This window comes from Chelonia mydas, chromosome 13 (genome assembly GCF_015237465.2).
Source record: "Chelonia mydas isolate rCheMyd1 chromosome 13, rCheMyd1.pri.v2, whole genome shotgun sequence".
NCBI classification, from domain to species: domain Eukaryota; kingdom Metazoa; phylum Chordata; order Testudines; family Cheloniidae; genus Chelonia; species Chelonia mydas.
The window spans coordinates 30749126-30767647 of NC_051253.2; the positions used below are offsets into that span (position 1 = coordinate 30749126).

An 18522-nucleotide genomic window follows, 5' to 3' on the forward strand; every position below is an offset into this window, starting at 1 on the left:
AGCACTGTCCTGGCCAGGCCAGGGCAATGAGAATGAGCTTGCCCCAATCTGCCTTCGGCTTGAGGATGACCTGAGGGATGATCGGGTGTGGGGTAAAACAGGAGGGGGTTTCTTCGGGGAGGGGCCTGCTCCAGAACGTGAAGCAGCAGTGCTCTTGCAGCCCAAGGGCCATCTCCGACTTGATGAGGGCCTCAATATTGAAGCAAGCCGCATGGCCTGTTCGAGCAGGTACTGCTTCAGGCAAAGGTCCTGAGCCACCCTTTCTTAAACGATCCGCGCCGAGACAGAGCAAGCTGTGTATGTGGGAATCACTCCTCTGCACGAAGGACAATGTTTAAACCTGCTGTGGTCCTCTCAGGGAAACAAACTACCTCTAACACCAAGGGTACTACAAACCATATACAACTAGAAAACTAAACTATTTGCAAGGTTATGCGGCTACAACCACACAGAGCTCTGACTCCAGCCACAGGTGGTGAGAAGGAACTGAGGGGGGTCAGGGCGGTGCTGTCTCATATAGCCAGGGGAGGGGCCACAGCCACAGGGCGCAAGCGCAGCCCCTCTACAGGTACTGCTAGACAATTTCTCTGGCGTGCTGGTACGCGCACACCTAAGTGGAATACACAGCTGCATCTACTCGAAAGAGACAAGTTGGTGTTGTGTATTGCTAACTTTGTTCTACCTAGAGGGACCTGTATGAGCACAGCAGTTTGCTCTCAGTGTTGATCTCTGACTGGAGTCAATTCTTGATGTAGAGTTAATCCCTGGGAAGCAGGTGTAGGGTGGAGATTCCTGGAAGAAGGGATTGCCCTGCATGCTGTTTGACATCCTCTGTTCCAGGACGTGTGTGTGTGTGTAAATAAAACAAAATTACACGTAACCCATTCCCAGATTCTACATCACTGATTTCTCCTCCAACAGGACCCCAAGCAGCAAGGCCCCAGAATCTTCTACTGGCTGGTAGAGGGGCAACACTATAACTACAATGAAGAAAATGTAAATCTTTGATGTCATACCTGAAAGGGCTGAGGAGATTTAAACTTTCACACACACAAATTGACGACAGAGCCCAAGCCTGGGACATTTCAGCCATGAAAGATGAGTAGCAGAGTTGTTACTGGGAACTGCTCTGATATTCATCATGTAGAACAGCACAGCAAAATGGGATCACCACATTCTTAAGGCAACTCCAGAGGGTGAACAGCTCCAGAATACAGACTGTTCCCAGCTTTCTTCTTGCAACAGGGATGGGGGAAAGATCCAGAGGTTCCCACACAACTGGCTGAGTTTGAGCAGCAGCCTGTGTCCATCTGCAAATGCTCACACCACAGCTCATCCACCACTGGAAAAGGAAGCTCCACGCGGACGAATCAAGCTTAAAAAATGCACAGGAGGGACGAGGGTTCGCCACTGAATTTTTAATGACTCTTGGAACAGAGGAGAGGCTGCTTCATTGGGTTCATATTTACAAACTGATTGGCAAAAAAGAAAACAATATCCAGTGTAATTCCTTAGCCTATTTTACAGCCCTGGCAAAAAGGGTTGATATAGACAGCAGCAAATGTCTATCTGCTACACCGAAGGGCAAGGAAGAATTTGAATCATTGCCCACAATGTTGTTAGCTGCAGTTGAAAGCCCTGGGACAGGTGCATATCTACAACCCAATGAAAGGGGATCCTGAGCCAGGCATGAGCAAACATTCCAGCTGATTTGGGGTGAGGATGTGACACCCTGAGCAACGTTGAACAATTTCAATTTCCCAGTGACCCAGGGCTGGTACGTGAACAGCAGGGACCATTCAGGAAGGAAGCAGCTGCGTAAATTCAACACCCTCTTGTGGAAGCCAGAGGAGCTGACTTGCTTCCTAGCTCTGCAGTGGGGTGAGATTGGGAAGCAGCCCCTCCCTGAACCCTTTCTGGCACCCATGACAGACCAATCAGTTGTGACCTGAGGAGCAGGGACTTCCTAACCCAGTATACCAGCACCTCGCATCTGGTACAAGGAGCACCTTGGCCCCTGGTTCTACAGGGCACAGGCCAAACTCTGGCTGAAGATCTTGCACCCCAGGGCTCCCTGACTCATCGACTTCATAAGCTACAAGTGTTCCGAGGTCCCTGTACGTGTCACACCGACTGTCTGAAACTTGTGCTCAGCCATGAGCAGAGAGTAGCCTTTAAATGCATCTGCCAGCTGGAACGTATCCCACTGCAGGTCTGGCTCACAAATGGTTTACAGTCAGGAGAAGGCTGGCTTGTGTTTGGCACCTACATGAGAAACACAACTGGGATGAGGGGAATCTGCAGGCACAAGCGTGAATATGGCTTTGGATACTACTGGCGGGTGTAGTGCTGTACAAACAACCACAAGGCTCAGAGATCTGGCCCATAACAGGCCTGCCGCTGGTAGAGAAAATGCTTCAAAAAGAACAGTCTCAGCACTGGACACCACGTAATTAGGAGTTACAGTCTGCGAAGGAATGTGCGACTGGCTGGAGGCCAAGGGGAAACCCACATGCTCCCATTAAGCAGCCTCAGAAAGACACCCCCTCCTCGCTGTGGCTCACCACACTCTCACTGGCCCAGAGCAAGCCCAGAGCATTTATGGCACTTACGAATACGGTCAGCCACAGCCTTTCAGAGACCACCCCAGCCAGCCTCTGAAACACACCAGCTGCTCTGGCTTGCTTTCCTGGTTTGATGACTTACAGCGCAAGCTGCCTTGGTGGTAACGGGGACGCAGTGGGCAGAATGCAGGGGTGACTCCTGGCTCAGGCACGCAGCGGACAGAGCGTAGTGCTTGATGTAGCGAGCCTGGAGCAAGCCCTCTCACTCCTCTGAGCATAACAGCACACGCTAACCTAGCGATTGCTTGTTACCAGTAAGTGTCCTCCCCACCCACTAGAGAATGCATTGGTCTTCCAGCCTGGAGGAGCGGTGCTTGGTGCAAATCCGCCACCTTTCTAGCTCTTTGACCCACAGGCCAGTGAGCTGCTGCATCATATACCAGCTCCAAAGACCTCCATGGCCATTCTGGGGGGACTGGCCAAACACAGAAGACCCCTGACATCATTCGCCTCACCTCAGGAGATGTAGAAGGGTTGGCCCTACGACCCCAGCGAGCCCCCCATGCTTGGGGAGTCTCTCCTGGCTGCTCAGGCAGGACTAAGTCAGCACGAAACAGCCCTAGGGGGCCAGGTGTCTGCAGACACTGCCAGGCAGATGGGAAGCAGACCGTGAGTTACCTGGGGTTGTTCCTGCAATGGAAACAGCCCTCATTGCCACCCGTATGGCAAGGGCTGGAAGGAAACCGAAGGGACACAAGGGTCCCGCCTTGACCATGTCTCCTGGGCCCCAGTCACCCACCCTTTGCACTAAGGCACATCAATAAGGGTGTCAGACCCACACTCCTAACCAGTCCCCTGGCGGAAGCCTCTGCTCCAGCTTGCACCCCTGATTTGGAGCGGCTGGTGCAGCAGCTTCCCCATTCCCAATGACATAGGAGCCACTGGGTGACTCCGCGCTAAGCATGGCCCGACGGAGCCAGCACCACACTCCAGACTCCCTAGCGCTGGCCAGCCACTCCGCCGGCGAGCCCTGAGCCATCCCACACTCCCCCAGTTTACACTGATGCTGGTGCCGCAACAGGAAAGATGGTAGAAATCCTAGAGCTGGGAACCCGAGCCCGGAGCGGGCGTTCTGCACCCTCGCGCTATCTCTGGTGACGAGTCCTGGGGGGGCCAGCCCTTGTGCTCTCCTCCCCGCAGCCCCCCATGGGGGGCCAGCCCCTCACACCACCCCTCTGATGAAGCTAGTGTCCAAGTGCACAATGAGCATACGCAGGAAGGACATCTCCTTGCGGGTGTTCTCGAAGATGACCCGGGGGTCATCGGACTGGCAGCGCAGGCAGTTGGGGGCCATCACCATGGCCAGGTTGTTCACATCCATCTTCGTCTTGCCCACATTAGACGGCTGAGCAAAGATCTGTGAGGCGAGAGGAGGAGATTCAACCAGAACAACGGGGCAAAGGGGGCTGGGGGGGGGGAAGCAGCCAGGCCCAGGGAACCAGGCCTCGTTCTGGGGGGTCAGCTGTCACATGAGGCTGCAGACGCTTCTCCAGACGGAAATCCTGCAGCATGCATGTGGGGCCGGGGGATGGGGGAGCCTCACCGGGGTCAGAGGGCTTCCCAGGGCGATCCTTGGGAGGGACCAGCCCCGCTCCCTGTCAGACCGGGCTGGGAATTAACACATTCTGCTCATGGAATAAGAGGCAAGACGCCCAGGGCCAAAGCCCCCAGCTCGCGGCGGGGGAGAGGGTGGCGGTGGGGCAGGGAGGGGTGCCCACCTGCAGGAAGTGGATGAGGTAACACAGGACCAGCCTGTTGAGCTCTGGCAGAAGCTGCACCACTGCGACGGCGGCGGCCGGGTTCTCGTAGCTGCTGATGCACTCGCCGTAGAACTGCTGGGGGATGACGGGCTCCTCCAGCTCCCGGTACCACAGCTTCAGCAGGGAGGCTGGGAGGGAAGGCAGAACGGGGCATGAAAACAGGCCAACGCGCCTGCCCCAGCCAGGACATGAGTTACGCTCCGTCGCCTCCCGCAGTTTGACGGGACACAGCAGCACACCCAGACAAAACGCCGGCCGACCCTGGGCCACGCTGACAGACCGCAAGGGCGCTGCGGGCACAATGGGATGGCTCGAGTGGGAATTTGCCCAGAGCTGCCGGTGGGAAAGTAACACGGGGTCTCTGCTGCCCCAGTGTTCCCAACTCTGGATTTCACTGCCTCTCGCGATATTTTATGTTCTTCTTAAAGCCCCAGCTGCTGAGTCAGGAACTTGCAGCAGAGCAACTCTCGCTTCAAATGAGCCTGGCCTCCTGGCTGCAGAGAACAGCTCGGACGTGTCCCCAAGTATGGCCTAAGGGCTCAGCCAGCAGAAAGCGAAGGACCAGCCTCTGCACTGCTTACACGGAAGCCAGCCTCACGATTTGTGGGGTTGACAATATTGCTGACCACAAGCGAATTCTGATTTGATCTCTGAACGCCTGCCTCTCGGTACACAGCTGACACCAGCCGCAGAACCGCCCCCGTTGCTCTGCGGAGCAGACAGTGCCACCTCCTGACTCACTTGAGCACGTCAACGCTCACTGGCATCCTTCATCCAAAGTTACATCATGTGGTCGCCTGAGATAGTCAGGACTGGAGCCAGGGACCCAGGAGTCCCTCCCTGCCCTGTGTTACAAGGACCCGCCAGGCGCAGCCCTGCCTAGCTGCTGCTCTCTGACAGGACCAGATCCTGCCTCCTCCCACCACCCAGCCGTGTCTGCAGTGCCGGAGTGCAGGGCCCTGCCTCTTCCCACCACCCAGCCGTGTCTGCAGTGCCCGAGTGCAGGGTCCTGCCTCTTCCCACCACCCAGCCGTGTCTGCAGTGCCGGAGTGCAGGGCCCTGCCTCTTCCCACCACCCAGCCGTGTCTGCAGTGCCCGAGTGCAGGGCCCTGCCTCTTCCCACCACCCAGCCGTGTCTGCAGTGCCCGAGTGCAGGGCCCTGCCTCTTCCCACCACCCAGCCGTGTCTGCAGTGCCCGAGTGCAGGGTCCTGCCGCTTCCCACCACCCAGCCGTGTCTGCAGTGCCCGAGTGCAGGGTCCTGCCTCTTCCCACCACCCAGCCGTGTCTGCAGTGCCCGAGTGCAGGGTCCTGCCTCTTCCCACCACCCAGCCGTGTCTGCAGTGCCCGAGTGCAGGGTCCTGCCTCTTCCCACCACCCAGCCGTGTCTGCAGTGCCCGAGTGCAGGGCCCTGCCTCTTCCCACCACCCAGCCGTGTCTGCAGTGCCGGAGTGCAGGGCCCTGCCTCTTCCCACCACCCAGCCGTGTCTGCAGTGCCGGAGTGCAGGGTCCTGCCTCTTCCCACCACCCAGCCGTGTCTGCAGTGCCGGAGTGCAGGGCCCTGCCTCTTCCCACCACCCAGCCGTGTCTGCAGTGCCGGAGTGCAGGGCCCTGCCGCTTCCCACCACCCAGCCGTGTCTGCAGTGCCCGAGTGCAGGGCCCTGTCTCTTCCCACCACCCAGCCGTGTCTGCAGTGCCCGAGTGCAGGGTCCTGCCTCTTCCCACCACCCAGCCGTGTCTGCAGTGCCCGAGTGCAGGGCCCTGCCTCTTCCCACCACCCAGCCGTGTCTGCAGTGCCCGAGTGCAGGGCCCTGTCTCTTCCCACCACCCAGCCGTGTCTGCAGTGCCCGAGTGCAGGGTCCTGCCTCTTCCCACCACCCAGCCGTGTCTGCAGTGCCGGAGTGCAGGGCCCTGCCTCTTCCCACCACCCAGCCGTGTCTGCAGTGCCCGAGTGCAGGGTCCTGCCTCTTCCCACCACCCAGCCGTGTCTGCAGTGCCCGAGTGCAGGGCCCTGCCTCTTCCCACCACCCAGCCGTGTCTGCAGTGCCCGAGTGCAGGGCCCTGCCTCTTCCCACCACCCAGCCGTGTCTGCAGTGCCGGAGTGCAGGGCCCTGCCTCTTCCCACCACCCAGCCGTGTCTGCAGTGCCCGAGTGCAGGGCCCTGCCTCTTCCCACCACCCAGCCGTGTCTGCAGTGCCCGAGTGCAGGGTCCTGCCTCTTCCCACCACCCAGCCGTGTCTGCAGTGCCCGAGTGCAGGGTCCTGCCGCTTCCCACCACCCAGCCGTGTCTGCAGTGCCCGAGTGCAGGGCCCTGCCTCTTCCCACCACCCAGCCGTGTCTGCAGTGCCCGAGTGCAGGGCCCTGCCTCTTCCCACCACCCAGCCGTGTCTGCAGTGCCCGAGTGCAGGGTCCTGCCTCTTCCCACCACCCAGCCGTGTCTGCAGTGCCCGAGTGCAGGGCCCTGCCTCTTCCCACCACCCAGCCGTGTCTGCAGTGCCCGAGTGCAGGGTCCTGCCTCTTCCCACCACCCAGCCGTGTCTGCAGTGCCGGAGTGCAGGGCCCTGCCTCTTCCCACCACCCAGCCGTGTCTGCAGTGCCCGAGTGCAGGGCCCTGTCTCTTCCCACCACCCAGCCGTGTCTGCAGTGCCCGAGTGCAGGGCCCTGCCTCTTCCCACCACCCAGCCGTGTCTGCAGTGCCCGAGTGCAGGGCCCTGCCTCTTCCCACCACCCAGCCGTGTCTGCAGTGCCGGAGTGCAGGGTCCTGCCGCTTCCCACCACCCAGCCGTGTCTGCAGTGCCCGAGTGCAGGGCCCTGCCTCTTCCCACCACCCAGCCGTGTCTGCAGTGCCCGAGTGCAGGGCCCTGCCTCTTCCCACCACCCAGCCGTGTCTGCAGTGCCGGAGTGCAGGGTCCTGCCTCTTCCCACCACCCAGCCGTGTCTGCAGTGCCCGAGTGCAGGGCCCTGCCTCTTCCCACCACCCAGCCGTGTCTGCAGTGCCCGAGTGCAGGGCCCTGCCTCTTCCCACCACCCAGCCGTGTCTGCAGTGCCCGAGTGCAGGGCCCTGCCTCTTCCCACCACCCAGCCGTGTCTGCAGTGCCCGAGTGCAGGGCCCTGCCTCTTCCCACCACCCAGCCGTGTCTGCAGTGCCCGAGTGCAGGGCCCTGCCTCTTCCCACCACCCAGCCGTGTCTGCAGTGCCCGAGTGCAGGGCCCTGCCTCTTCCCACCACCCAGCCGTGTCTGCAGTGCCCGAGTGCAGGGCCCTGCCTCCTCCCACCACCCAGCCGTGTCTGCAGTGCCCGAGTGCAGGGTCCTGCCTCTTCCCACCACCCAGCCGTGTCTGCAGTGCCCGAGTGCAGGGTCCTGCACTTGGCCATCAGCCAGCTGCGTGTCTCCTGTGTTCTCACACTGCCTCGGAAGCACACTCTGCACACGTTATTCTGGACTAGCCCATAGCTACATGGCTATCCAGTCCTCATACCTGGTATATTGGGATCACTGAGGTTGCTGGGGATCCTCCACTGATCCACTTGAAGTTTCAATGCGTTGACTTCATCAATGTCACCAGGTATTCTGAAAGCAAACCCAGAAATACAGCAACCGGACTTTGAGTCCAAATGGACTGCACAGCAAGCCGCCCTGTTGGAGGAAGCTAGCAGCCATGAGTGTGAGACTGTCATTGGGAGGAGCCCTGCAGAGGTGAATTTGCAGGCTAGTAGCACTTGCAGAAACATTTACTCAGCAAGTCTGTACTGTTTCTTATCCAAGTCAATTTCAAATGGCCCTTCAGAAATCCCCCTGCCAGTCTCTCTCAGTCGGAGCTGCTGGTTTCCTGATGCCATGCTTCTAGCAGTAGGTCAGTCTGATGGTACAGAGTAGGTCTGGGGGATGCAGTAATCTGAAAGCTGCTTTAGGCCAGGTCAGTATTTTAATGGGGTAATTGACATGTGGGACTCTACATGAGTTCTTAACCACACATTTACAGAAGTTAGCTTACAACCTCATTTAAATCTCTCCTTTCTCTCATGTTCACATGGGAGCTGAATTGGCAAAGTCCTACTCACCATCAAGACAGAAGCTTCCTATGTGCTGAAGTAGTCAGCATGAGTTCAGTGACTCGGAATCACATGTAACAGTTAGGGAGTATTTTACACGGCCCTGCAATCTGCCTTTGTGCAGAGGCTATTTAGGGAGATCCAATGGTTTGGTAATTACCAGTAACTGCTTTCAAATTGTTCCTTACCCACCGTACCTGAGGGAGAAGTGATGATTAGGGGCACTCTGCTAAGGTCACTGCCAGATGCTTAGTTAAACGATACTAGAGTGCTGAACATGGAAGCTACAGCTACCCCAGTGACTGGCCAGCGAAATCCCTCCTGGGGTTCAGGGTGCAAGGCCTCCTTGCAGGTCCCTGCTGTTACGTGCAGCAGTAATATGGAAACAGGAATTCAAGCACCCAGCAGCTCCGCCCCTTCCCTCCCAGGGATGTGCAAGTTCATCCATAGGGTGAGGCTGGCACCAACTTCAGTCTGACTACAGGATCTAGCTAATTTAGGCTTTCCTGCGGAGCCCTTTCCTGTGGATTACACTGGCCAGTGGGACACAAGAATTATGGTGTTTTGCCGAACTTCCGCCCCAGTTTTGTGCCAGAGAAATTTGTGGTTAGTGCTGCGCTCCCTCTGCCAGGATTTTGTGTGGCTCAGGGCAGTGACACACAACATCTCTAGACTCAGCTGGACAGAACAGTCCTTGCAGAGCCAGCACGATACCACCCCCCAAGCCTCACTAACGCTGCTGGCGCAGAATGATCTTTACCAGCATGTCTGCCTGGCCATCCCAGGGCTCGGCCTCACTCCCAGAGCTGTCCAACCACAACCACTTGACCAACTGAAAGCGCAACACTGTGCCAGGCGCTCTTGAGATTCACGCACCATCCCAAGCAGCTCAAATCATTCATAGAGTGCCTGCAGAAGAAAACATCTCCTGTGACGCATGCTAAGGGACTAATGCTCCTTTGAGGGACTGCTGGTGGCACGTGCCTGAAACACATCCCCGTGAGTGGGGCTGATTCTGCTGGAATAGCAGGGTTCTGCTGACTCACTGGTGCAGGCGCTCGTTACCCCAGCTGCAGAGAAGAGAGGTCGGAGGAAGCCCCAGGCAGAGAGCCTGGGTTGGGACAGCTGGGGCAAGGAAACCATGATGGTGTGGCAGCCAGAGGCTTAGACCGGGGTCTGTCGTACTGGAGAGGTGACTTTCTGCTGATTGTGTGAGTGCAGTTTTGGGTGGAGCAGGGACAGCTCCTGCTTGTACCCCCACTTCTGACTGGTCTGAAATGTGGACAGAGCCAGAGTTCTACTTAGTGAAATAGCCACCATTCCTAAAGCTCACCTGAATATTCCTTCAGTCTGTTCTCCCCCAAGGGCCAGGACTTGCTGAGACAGCTGAATCTGTACCCAAGGCAGCTTGTTCCCCGGATACATGTCCCGCTGCCGTAACATGATTTCCTCCAGAGAGCTCCCAAACAGCGATGGTGTCACAATGGCATTTCTGGCGTGTGTTATCTCCTCCATCATTGGTTTACGGAGGCCCTAAGGGCACAGAAAGTATTTGTTAACTCGTGCTATAATGTCATATCTCTGGGAGATCAGCCACGTGCAGGCAGAGGCAGCAAGCAGCCCTGGGGTGTGGAGGCCATGGCTCACATGGAAGATGACCAGATGGCCGCAGGGCTACGTGCTTACAGGAAGTCCTGCAACAGAATCCCCGTTATGCAAAGGGCATGTGCAAGGATCAGGAGCTCGAACGCATTAGGCCCCAGGAGAGCGGGGAGACTGCTGGCTGTGGGTCGGAGAGATTTGGGGACGGCTCTAGGGTCACTTTCTGGTTCTGTTTCCATGTTCTGATCTTTTCCATTTGGGAAATACTCCTGCGCCCCGCCAGGATCCAGTGTTGGGGCAGCAGCAGGGATGAGCTCGGTTCTGGGGATGGGCTGTGAACAGACGCTGCTGCAGGGCCAGCAGGGGGCACACATTCATTAGATCAGCTATTTCATTCAAATACCTCTTGGCAATGGAACAAGGGAAAGCCAACATTCCAAATGCAGAGGCGAATTCCAGGCTCTCTCCATTTCCAGGGGATCTTTGTGTGTCCATCTTTCGACATGTAGAAGCCTGATTTGCAGAGGCACTGAGCACCTCCAAAAATCAGGCTCCAGCTGGACACCCAAAACCCGTGGCTTCTGGAGAATGTTGATGAAGAAACTAACTTAATTTCACATTAGAGAGACAAGATGGATGAGGTAATATCTTGTACTGACCCAACTTCTATTAATTTCACATGGCAAAGGGGAAAATCAAACCGCCTCTAGCCTGCGCTGGTGCTGAAATGACCGGCGGCACCATGCAGTCTGCAGAACAGCTGCAGCCCAGCAGAGCTCAGCTCTGCCAACAAGGTTGAGGAGAGGTAAAAGGAAACCTCCCTCTGACTGCCTGGAGTGCCATGGGCAGAGCTTTGGCTGGAGCTGTGTGGAACACGTACCGGTACATTTCCTGTCCTGCCAGGGGGCTGGGTCCCTGCTACCACCCGACGGATGTGTCAGTGCCTCCTCCCTCTCCACGGAGCCCTCACTGCGCAGAGGCCCCCGGGGAAATGTGACAAAATCCAGCCTCTCTGGGATCCAACTCCTCGGGACAGGTGCTGCTGGAGGGCAGGCTGCATGACAACCATGGTGCTCCACGAGGGCGGGGGGAGAAGTGGGCTGTTCCTGGACCTCCCCCTTCTAGGAATGTTTAAAATGAGACCCACGCCTGCTTGCAGGGAAATGCAGCTGCCAGCCCCAAATGAGCTACCCCTTCCCCCCCATGGGATGGGCAGTGCCTGCTCCTTCCAGGGAAAGCTGAGCACTGTGTTTGCCACATGGGCCAGGAATATTCCCCTACAGGACCTGCCTGCTGGGCCCCATGAGCACCCTGCATGCTCCCTGCCCAGGCAGGGTACTATCAGGGGAACAGAGTCTGGGAGTCAGGCCTCACCCACTGTGTGGCTGTGAATCCCCTCACCCCCTGCAGCCCGGTTCCCACCTCTAACACAGAACAGCACTCCGGGGGCCGAGGGCCTGAAGGAACCCATTAGTGTCTGGGGTGCTGGAGAAGGCAACGTAAGACATTAGAGCAAAGCCTCCAGGGCACAGTAGGTGCCTCACCTTCTTGCCTCCAGTAACCGCCACCTTCTGCAGCTTCCGGTAACAGAACCTGGCGTACGTGCTGATGGGCAAACCTAGGGGAGAGAGAGACATGCCGGTCAGTCCCATGGCGCTGCCAGACCCCCAGAGGAAAAATGTGGTCACCATGAATACTGGGGGTTCTCTTGACAGGGCCCCCGGGCTCTGTCCCTCCCAGAGAACATGAATACTGGGGGTTCTCTTGACAGGGCCCCCGGGCTCTGTCCCTCCCAGAGAGCTGGGCTCTGCACCCTGGGAAGGACAGGAAACATCTGAGTCTATGGGCTCTGAAAATGAACCTGTACGATTTGGGCAAGGTTTGCACTTGCAAAAACCCCCAACACCTCCCCCTTCTTCCCCTGAGATACAGTCTGAAGGGGCACCATTCCCTTACTGGACCCCAAAATTAACGAGTCCTCCCTCAAGTGCTGTAGGTGCGTTGCAAGAGCTCTCTGCATTTCTTTTAACAGCTGCTTCTAGCTGGAATAACCTGCGGAGCAGTCTAGTGCCCCTGCCCTGGGTTCAGCCCAGTGCCCTGCACCCTCCTGGCCCTGCGAGCAGCATGGCTGTCCTAGCCTGCTGGCAGTGCCATTAGAAGCCCAGTCCCTGGGGCTCGTGGTGCTCGGTGTTCTGGCTCAAAGCACACGGATCTGAACCTTGCATCCCACCGCTGAGGGCTCCCAATGCTCCAAGCACGAATTGCCACACCGCTGCTTTGATCATCTGAACACACTATGTGCACCCAGGAGAGCGCAAGTGTCTGGCTCCACATCCCCTTCCGCAGGCACCAGCCGAGCTGTGTCTGGCGCGCTCTGACCGTACGTGCACCCTGTCAAAGGAACTTCTGCACACAGAGCTCATTCTCAGAGTGAGATGTAGGGTAAGTGCCCTGTGCGTGTATCACTGGCAGGGCACATGGAGATGGCAGCACGCTGCCTGGAGCAGCAACTGGCCAATGCAGAGGCTGGGCAGAGGGCCCTGCCCAAAGGAGGAGAACTCAACTTTCCTTTGCCTGAGCCCTCAATTAAGAACAAGCATCATCTACATGCAGAGGGAGAAATCCCTTCCCTTGCCCCTGGTTCTTGCCTTCACGTCTCTTTTCACCAGGATAAAGAGCTGGGAACCCAGCTGAATCAGCACATGCACTAACGACTCTGGTTTCATTATCACTCAGCCCTGGGAGCTGGCTCCGAGGCCTGAGCCATGGAGCAGAGGGTTGGTTTACAGAAGGGGGTGTGGGCTAGAAATATATTTATACTGTCAACCGAAAAAAAGGAGCTATTGTGTAACTGGCTTCTCCTAACTCGTCTGCCTAACAAAGAATCACCCAGGGCATTTGGGGAAGACAATATTGTTTATTGATTAATTTAATCCAGGTAAATTACATGACACAAACATCAAAAGGATTTTTCCTGTGCGAATCCTTATAGCTGCATAAATACTGGAAGGAATAAAACCACCCTGAGTATTCATTTGTTGTTTTAATGTGCTTCATGCCCCATTGATCTTTATTTTCTGCAAATATTCCAGTAAACAAGCTTTGCTGGCACAAAGACTCTCCAAATGTGAATTCTAAACTCAAACATTCACAGAAAGAGAATTGCCAAACTAGCAAACAACAATGCAAACTGCAAATTGTGGATTTTACATGTGAAGATGCAATTTGAAGTTCAAATTTTTATTGGTTAGCTCCATAGTTCATCCAGTCAGGTACAGAAACAATGCCTGACTCTTATGTAACCCAAGCATGAACTTCAAATTTCAAGTATGCACAAAGAACCAAGAATTATTCACTGGAGAAATGAGTGAAGAATTTCAAACAGCAAATAAACGTGCAAATGTTCGCCCTTTGCTCACGATCACCTCCCAAGCAGCAAGGTGAAATTCACAGAATGTCTCACTGGGTAGGCAGGGTCCCCTGAGCTCTAGTAACTAGTGAAGCAGTGATTACAGTGCACTGAGCCAAGGATCAAGGAGCAGACCCACATGGGACAGACCAAGATGGCTCGTCTCCTGGTTGTACGGAATGTGCCTCAAGGCGCCATAAGTGAAGAACTGTCAGTTCCAAAACTTAGTGCAATTTAGCAGCATCTGCGGGCTCGTCTACACTTATAAGGCTGCAGTGGCCAGCTGCGCCACTGTAGCACTTCAACGAAGACGCTGTCTCCGCCGACAGGAGGGCTTCTCCCATCGGTGCAGGTACTCCACTTCCCCAAGAGGTGGTAACTCCATCGACAGGAGAAGCCCTCCCGTTGACCTACCTCTGCCTATGCCAGGAGTTAGGGCGGTGTAAGGTCACTCGGGGTGTGGATTTTCCATTCCCCTAAGCAACTTAGTTACAGTGACATAAGGTGTAGCATAGATCAAGCCTTAGACATGAAGGCCATAACTTCAAAGTGCTGTCTACACAGCTCGTTAGGGCAGCGGTGCAGCCCAAGTCTGTCGACCCAGGCTCGGGGACCCGCTGCCACTGCCTGCATAGACACACCCTGATTCGGCACCTCTGGTACGCGAATTGACTCAGAACTCTAATGCCTTAGCTGGAGCCTGGCCTCCCTGGAGTAGCGAAGCTGATGAATCTGCAAAGACCCTAAACTCCCCAAGCTAGAATGCATGCATGTAATTTTATTGTGATGGGGCAAGGTGGTGGATTCCTGTCCATCCAGCATTCACCCCAGCATGGACAGCAATCACCATCTGACTGGGGAGAGGTGGCGCTGTCATGCACTCAGGGTACATGCTGATGTTCCCAACCCCTAGCTAAGGTTCTAGGGTCCATGTAGCATAATGCACAACTCCAGAAGGAGAGAGAAAAGACCAGTGAATTCAAGGGGGAGCAGCTTCCTTCTCCTCTCTTAGCCAAACGCTAGAGAAAACCATCCCCATGTGTGAGAGATGCGAGGGTGCAGAGTGCAGCTCTCCATCTGTTGCACATCAGACTTGCATAGGCTCTATGAAATACAGTAGAACTCCAGAGCTACGAACACCTTGGGACTGGAGGGTTTTTGTAACTCTGAACAAAACGTTATGGTTGTTCTTTCAAAAGTTTACAACTGAACATTGACATAACACAGCTTTGAAACTTTACTATGTGGAAGAAAATGCTGCTTCTAACCATCTTAATTTAAACGAAACAAGTACAGAAACCGTGTCCTTTCCTTGTCAAATCTTTTTTTTAAAACTTCCCTTTATTTTTTTAGTAGTTTACATTTAAAGCAGTACTCTACTGTATTCTTTTTTTGTCTCTGCTGCTGCCTGATTACGTACTTCGGTTCCAAATGAGGTCTGTGGTGGCCTGGTCAGTTCGTAACTCTGAGGTTCTACTGTTCCCAACTATGAGGTTCTCCTGTAAGGAAATATTGTCACAGCAGAGCTCGGCTCCTTAGGTGCTTTATCAAGAAACTGAGGCCCCCCCAGCAAACGGCTGTTTGATTTGCCCTACGATAAGCTAGCATGGAGTGTAAAGAGGCTGCATAGCACAGCCAGTTTGCACACAGCTAATCTGCAGCACAACACAAAGAGAGAGAGAGAGAGATCTGCATTGACTGAACACTGATTACTGATCCAAAACTATTGGCCTTTTGTTTCATTTCAAGCCAGACCCTAATTGTTTACTTTAAAGGTGTGTTCAGATCTGCCCATTTGATTCTCTGCCATGTCCAAAGCTTGCTTCAGAGCTCCAAACACTTGGGGTTTTTAAAATCAAACGCTCTGTATTACAGAACAGCTTTCACTCATCATATCATTTAGGTGACCCCATCACAATTTCCGAGCTCTGTGAACCTGTGCTTCTTAGAGCGTCTGAAACCTTTCTGGCTGCGAATTAAATAGAGGGCAGCCTTGCCAAAAATATAATAAATAGACAGACACTTCACAGAGGCCAAGAGAAACGTGCAATCACTCTCTCCCGCATGCCCGCACAGACATGTTCATCCAGCAGCCAATCTAAATTCTCAAGCACAAGGCTGAAAGAAAAATGTCCTCCTGGCTGGTTTGAATACAGCAGCTGGAAATGAAACACTATAAGCACACAGACTGGGAAATACAATGAGAAATGGAGTCCCAGCCCATTCTCTTGCCTTCTTCCTCAAGCCACACGGGAGGAGGTCACTGTCTCAGAACTTCCATCCATCCGCAAGGAAATTTTGAAGCAAAAAACTAATCCAAAGCAAAAGCTCTGTTAATGCAGTGTTAGATTTGAGCATTTAAGAGCTGAGTCCCCCCGTGATGCTAAGTGAGCCATATTGCACCTATGTTGTTACAATGTCTCTACCTCACGTGTGGTGGCGTCCAGTATATAAAATAGGAGACGGCAGATTGTGACTTGGCTCATAAGACAAGAACAAGGGGACATTCAATGAAATGAAAAGGTGGCAAATTCAAAACTGCCTATAAGAAATACCTTTCCTCCCAATCTGTAATTTGACGGTGGAACTCACTGCCACAGGATGGCTTTGAGGCTAAGAAATTAGCAAGAGTCAAAGAAGGAAGGGACATTTACATAGATAATAAGAATGTCCAAGGTTAATGGATACTGCTAACAAAATTTCTGGAGGAGAGATTAAGCTTCTTGCTTCAGGACTTAATCCAATTTCTAATTTTTAGGCTGAGGCCTCCATGAGGTCCCTGGGGATAAGGAAGAGCCTTACATGATAAATCAAGCCAGGGTTTGATCTGTTCTACTCCTTTGATTGTCAGAACCTTGAGGCTGGAGTTCTGAGATGTGTGGATCAAAGCTCCCCTTTCCCCCAGGGCTAACAATCTGGGGTAGTCAGATTTCAGGGAGAAGTAAAAACAGGAAGCAAACCCTAGGCAGTTGTATCCTCGAGGGTGGACTCAGGACAGGGGGCCAAGCAGGCTTGCCTTGGTAGTCTATATGAGAAAAGGGAAGCCTGGCTGTCAATCTCCTCTTGGCAAGGCATGTTGGGAAAGGGAAGGAGTCTAGGGCCTATAAAATGTCTCAGGTAGTTGGAAAGGAGAGATATGTTGAATTGACAGTGCTGTGGGAGGTGAGATCTGTGGTGAATGCATACATAGGCCTGGAGGTGCTTACCTATTTGCATATGCTTTTTTGGCTTCCGTTGTCATTACACTGAGAAACTCTTGGGGCTTTGATCACGGTACAGCTTGGGCAGTTGGTCACTCTGTTACTCTAGATCAGAGGTGGGCAAACCACGGCCTGCGGGCCACATCCGGCCTGCAGGACCGTCCTGCCCGGCCCCTGAGCTCCTGGCCCAGGAGGCTGTCCCTGCTCCCCCGCAGCCACGCCACCGCATGGCGCAATGCTGTGGACGGCGTGGTTGCAGAGCCCGGCCTGGCCTGGTGCTCTGTGCTGTGCAACTGTCTGTCCTGGTGCAGCCGCGCTGCCAGCCACCAGTGCTCCAGGCAGCGCAGTAAGGGGCCAAGGGGGGATTGGATAGAGGGCAGGGGAGTTCGGGGGGTGGTCAGGGCGGCCTGAGGGCGGGGAATGGGGGTTGAATGGGGGCAGGGGTCCTGGGGGGGCAGTCAGGAAGGAGAGGAGGGGTTGGATGGGGTGGCAGGGGGCGATCAGGGGACAGGGAGCAGGGAGAGTGGATGGGGCAGGGGTCTTTGGGGGGCCAGTCAGGAAGAGGGGGGGTTGAATGGGGTGGTCGGGGGCAGTTAGGGGTCCGGGGGCAGTCAGGGAGAAGGGGTTGTTGGATGAGGCAGGGTTCCGGGGGGGGGGGGCAGTTACAAGGGGGGGGGGGTTGGATGGGTGCGGCGGGGGGCAGTTAGGGGCGGGAGGTCCGGGGGTGGTCAGAAGACTGAGAGCAGGCGGGGCGGTGGATGGGGAGGGGTCCTCGGGGGGCCATCAGGGAACAGGGGGGGTTGGATAGGGCAGGAGTCCCAGGGGGGCCATCGGGGGCGAGAAGTGGGGAGGTCGGATAAGGGGCGGGGGCCGGGCCATGCCTGGCTGTTTGGGGAGGCACAGCATCCCCTAACCGGCCCTCCATACAATTTCAGAAACCCGATGCGGCCCTCAGGCCAAAAAGTTTGCCCACCCCTGCTCTAGATTGTACGAATGATTTAACAAACACTTTCTTTTTGAGACTATACCTCTCTGGGTCTTTCCTTCTTTACCCTAGCCTTTCCTGACCCCCCGCCATGGATATCGACCACACATACAGGGTAAGTTTGTGGCTTCTAAGCTTTGTCAGTACACAACTAGTGCCTCAAGAAGTGTTACAAACCCAGCACAGCATCTCAACAACAGAACCACAAACATGCTTCACAACTTATCTGCCATCTGATTCCCTTAAAACTTGCCAATCTCAGCCCCTTTGTAAGTGGGGTGAGACTGGAGAGCAAATACTCTGAATTTCTTATAAACCCAAGAAAGCAAGTCCCTGCTTCGCATAAACACTCTTAACTATGGAGCTATGAGCAGCAGCTCTGTATATGTGGCTCTTAATTGTTCTACACAACAGTACACAACTAGAATACATGAGACAATAATTCACATACCCGTTTTTAAAATAACACTAAAGAACGCCCAGTCTGCTGGTGAAGAAAAAATCCTTCCCACATAAAACAGATAAGAAACGTGTGCAAGTCTGTGTTGCTGCTGGGCCTTTTGGCTATTGGGTATCCAGATGAGGATGAACTTGATGACCTGGCGAGTTTTCACCCTGAATGATTTGCTAAAACTTTTTAAAAAACTGCTATTCCAGAATAGGCTGTAATTACCAGTGGGCCGTAATTACCAGTGGGATTTAAGCCACCCCTCCTCCACCATGATCTTGAGGATCGGAACAGCAAACTTGTGACAGTGACATCACCACTACTATAAACAAAAGGGTCTAAACTCGGGGATTCCAATGGAATGTAGCTTCCAGACTCTGTGTCGTCATTCATGCTGTCAGCAAAACAAGGAATTCAGAGCATGTAGGAGCTTAGGGAGACGG

The 18522-nt window shown here is 54.8% G+C and overlaps 1 protein-coding gene across 2 annotated transcripts in view; it reads right to left on the minus strand.

Moving 5' to 3' along the window:
- Positions 1-1415: 1415 nt before the first annotated feature.
- Positions 1416-18522, minus strand: part of LOC102930402 (rho GTPase-activating protein 39) — a 121867-nt gene continuing 104760 nt past the window's right edge. For both annotated transcript variants that reach the window (XM_037915933.2, XM_043527163.1), the window contains exons 6-10: positions 11582-11655; positions 9769-9968; positions 7862-7953; positions 4343-4512; positions 1416-3981 (exon numbers count right to left, since the gene is read on the minus strand). In XM_037915933.2, coding sequence (XP_037771861.1) covers positions 3787-3981; positions 4343-4512; positions 7862-7953; positions 9769-9968; positions 11582-11655 — 731 coding nt within the window. In that variant the 3' untranslated portion in view covers positions 1416-3786. The remainder of the gene's footprint in view (positions 3982-4342; positions 4513-7861; positions 7954-9768; positions 9969-11581; positions 11656-18522) is intronic.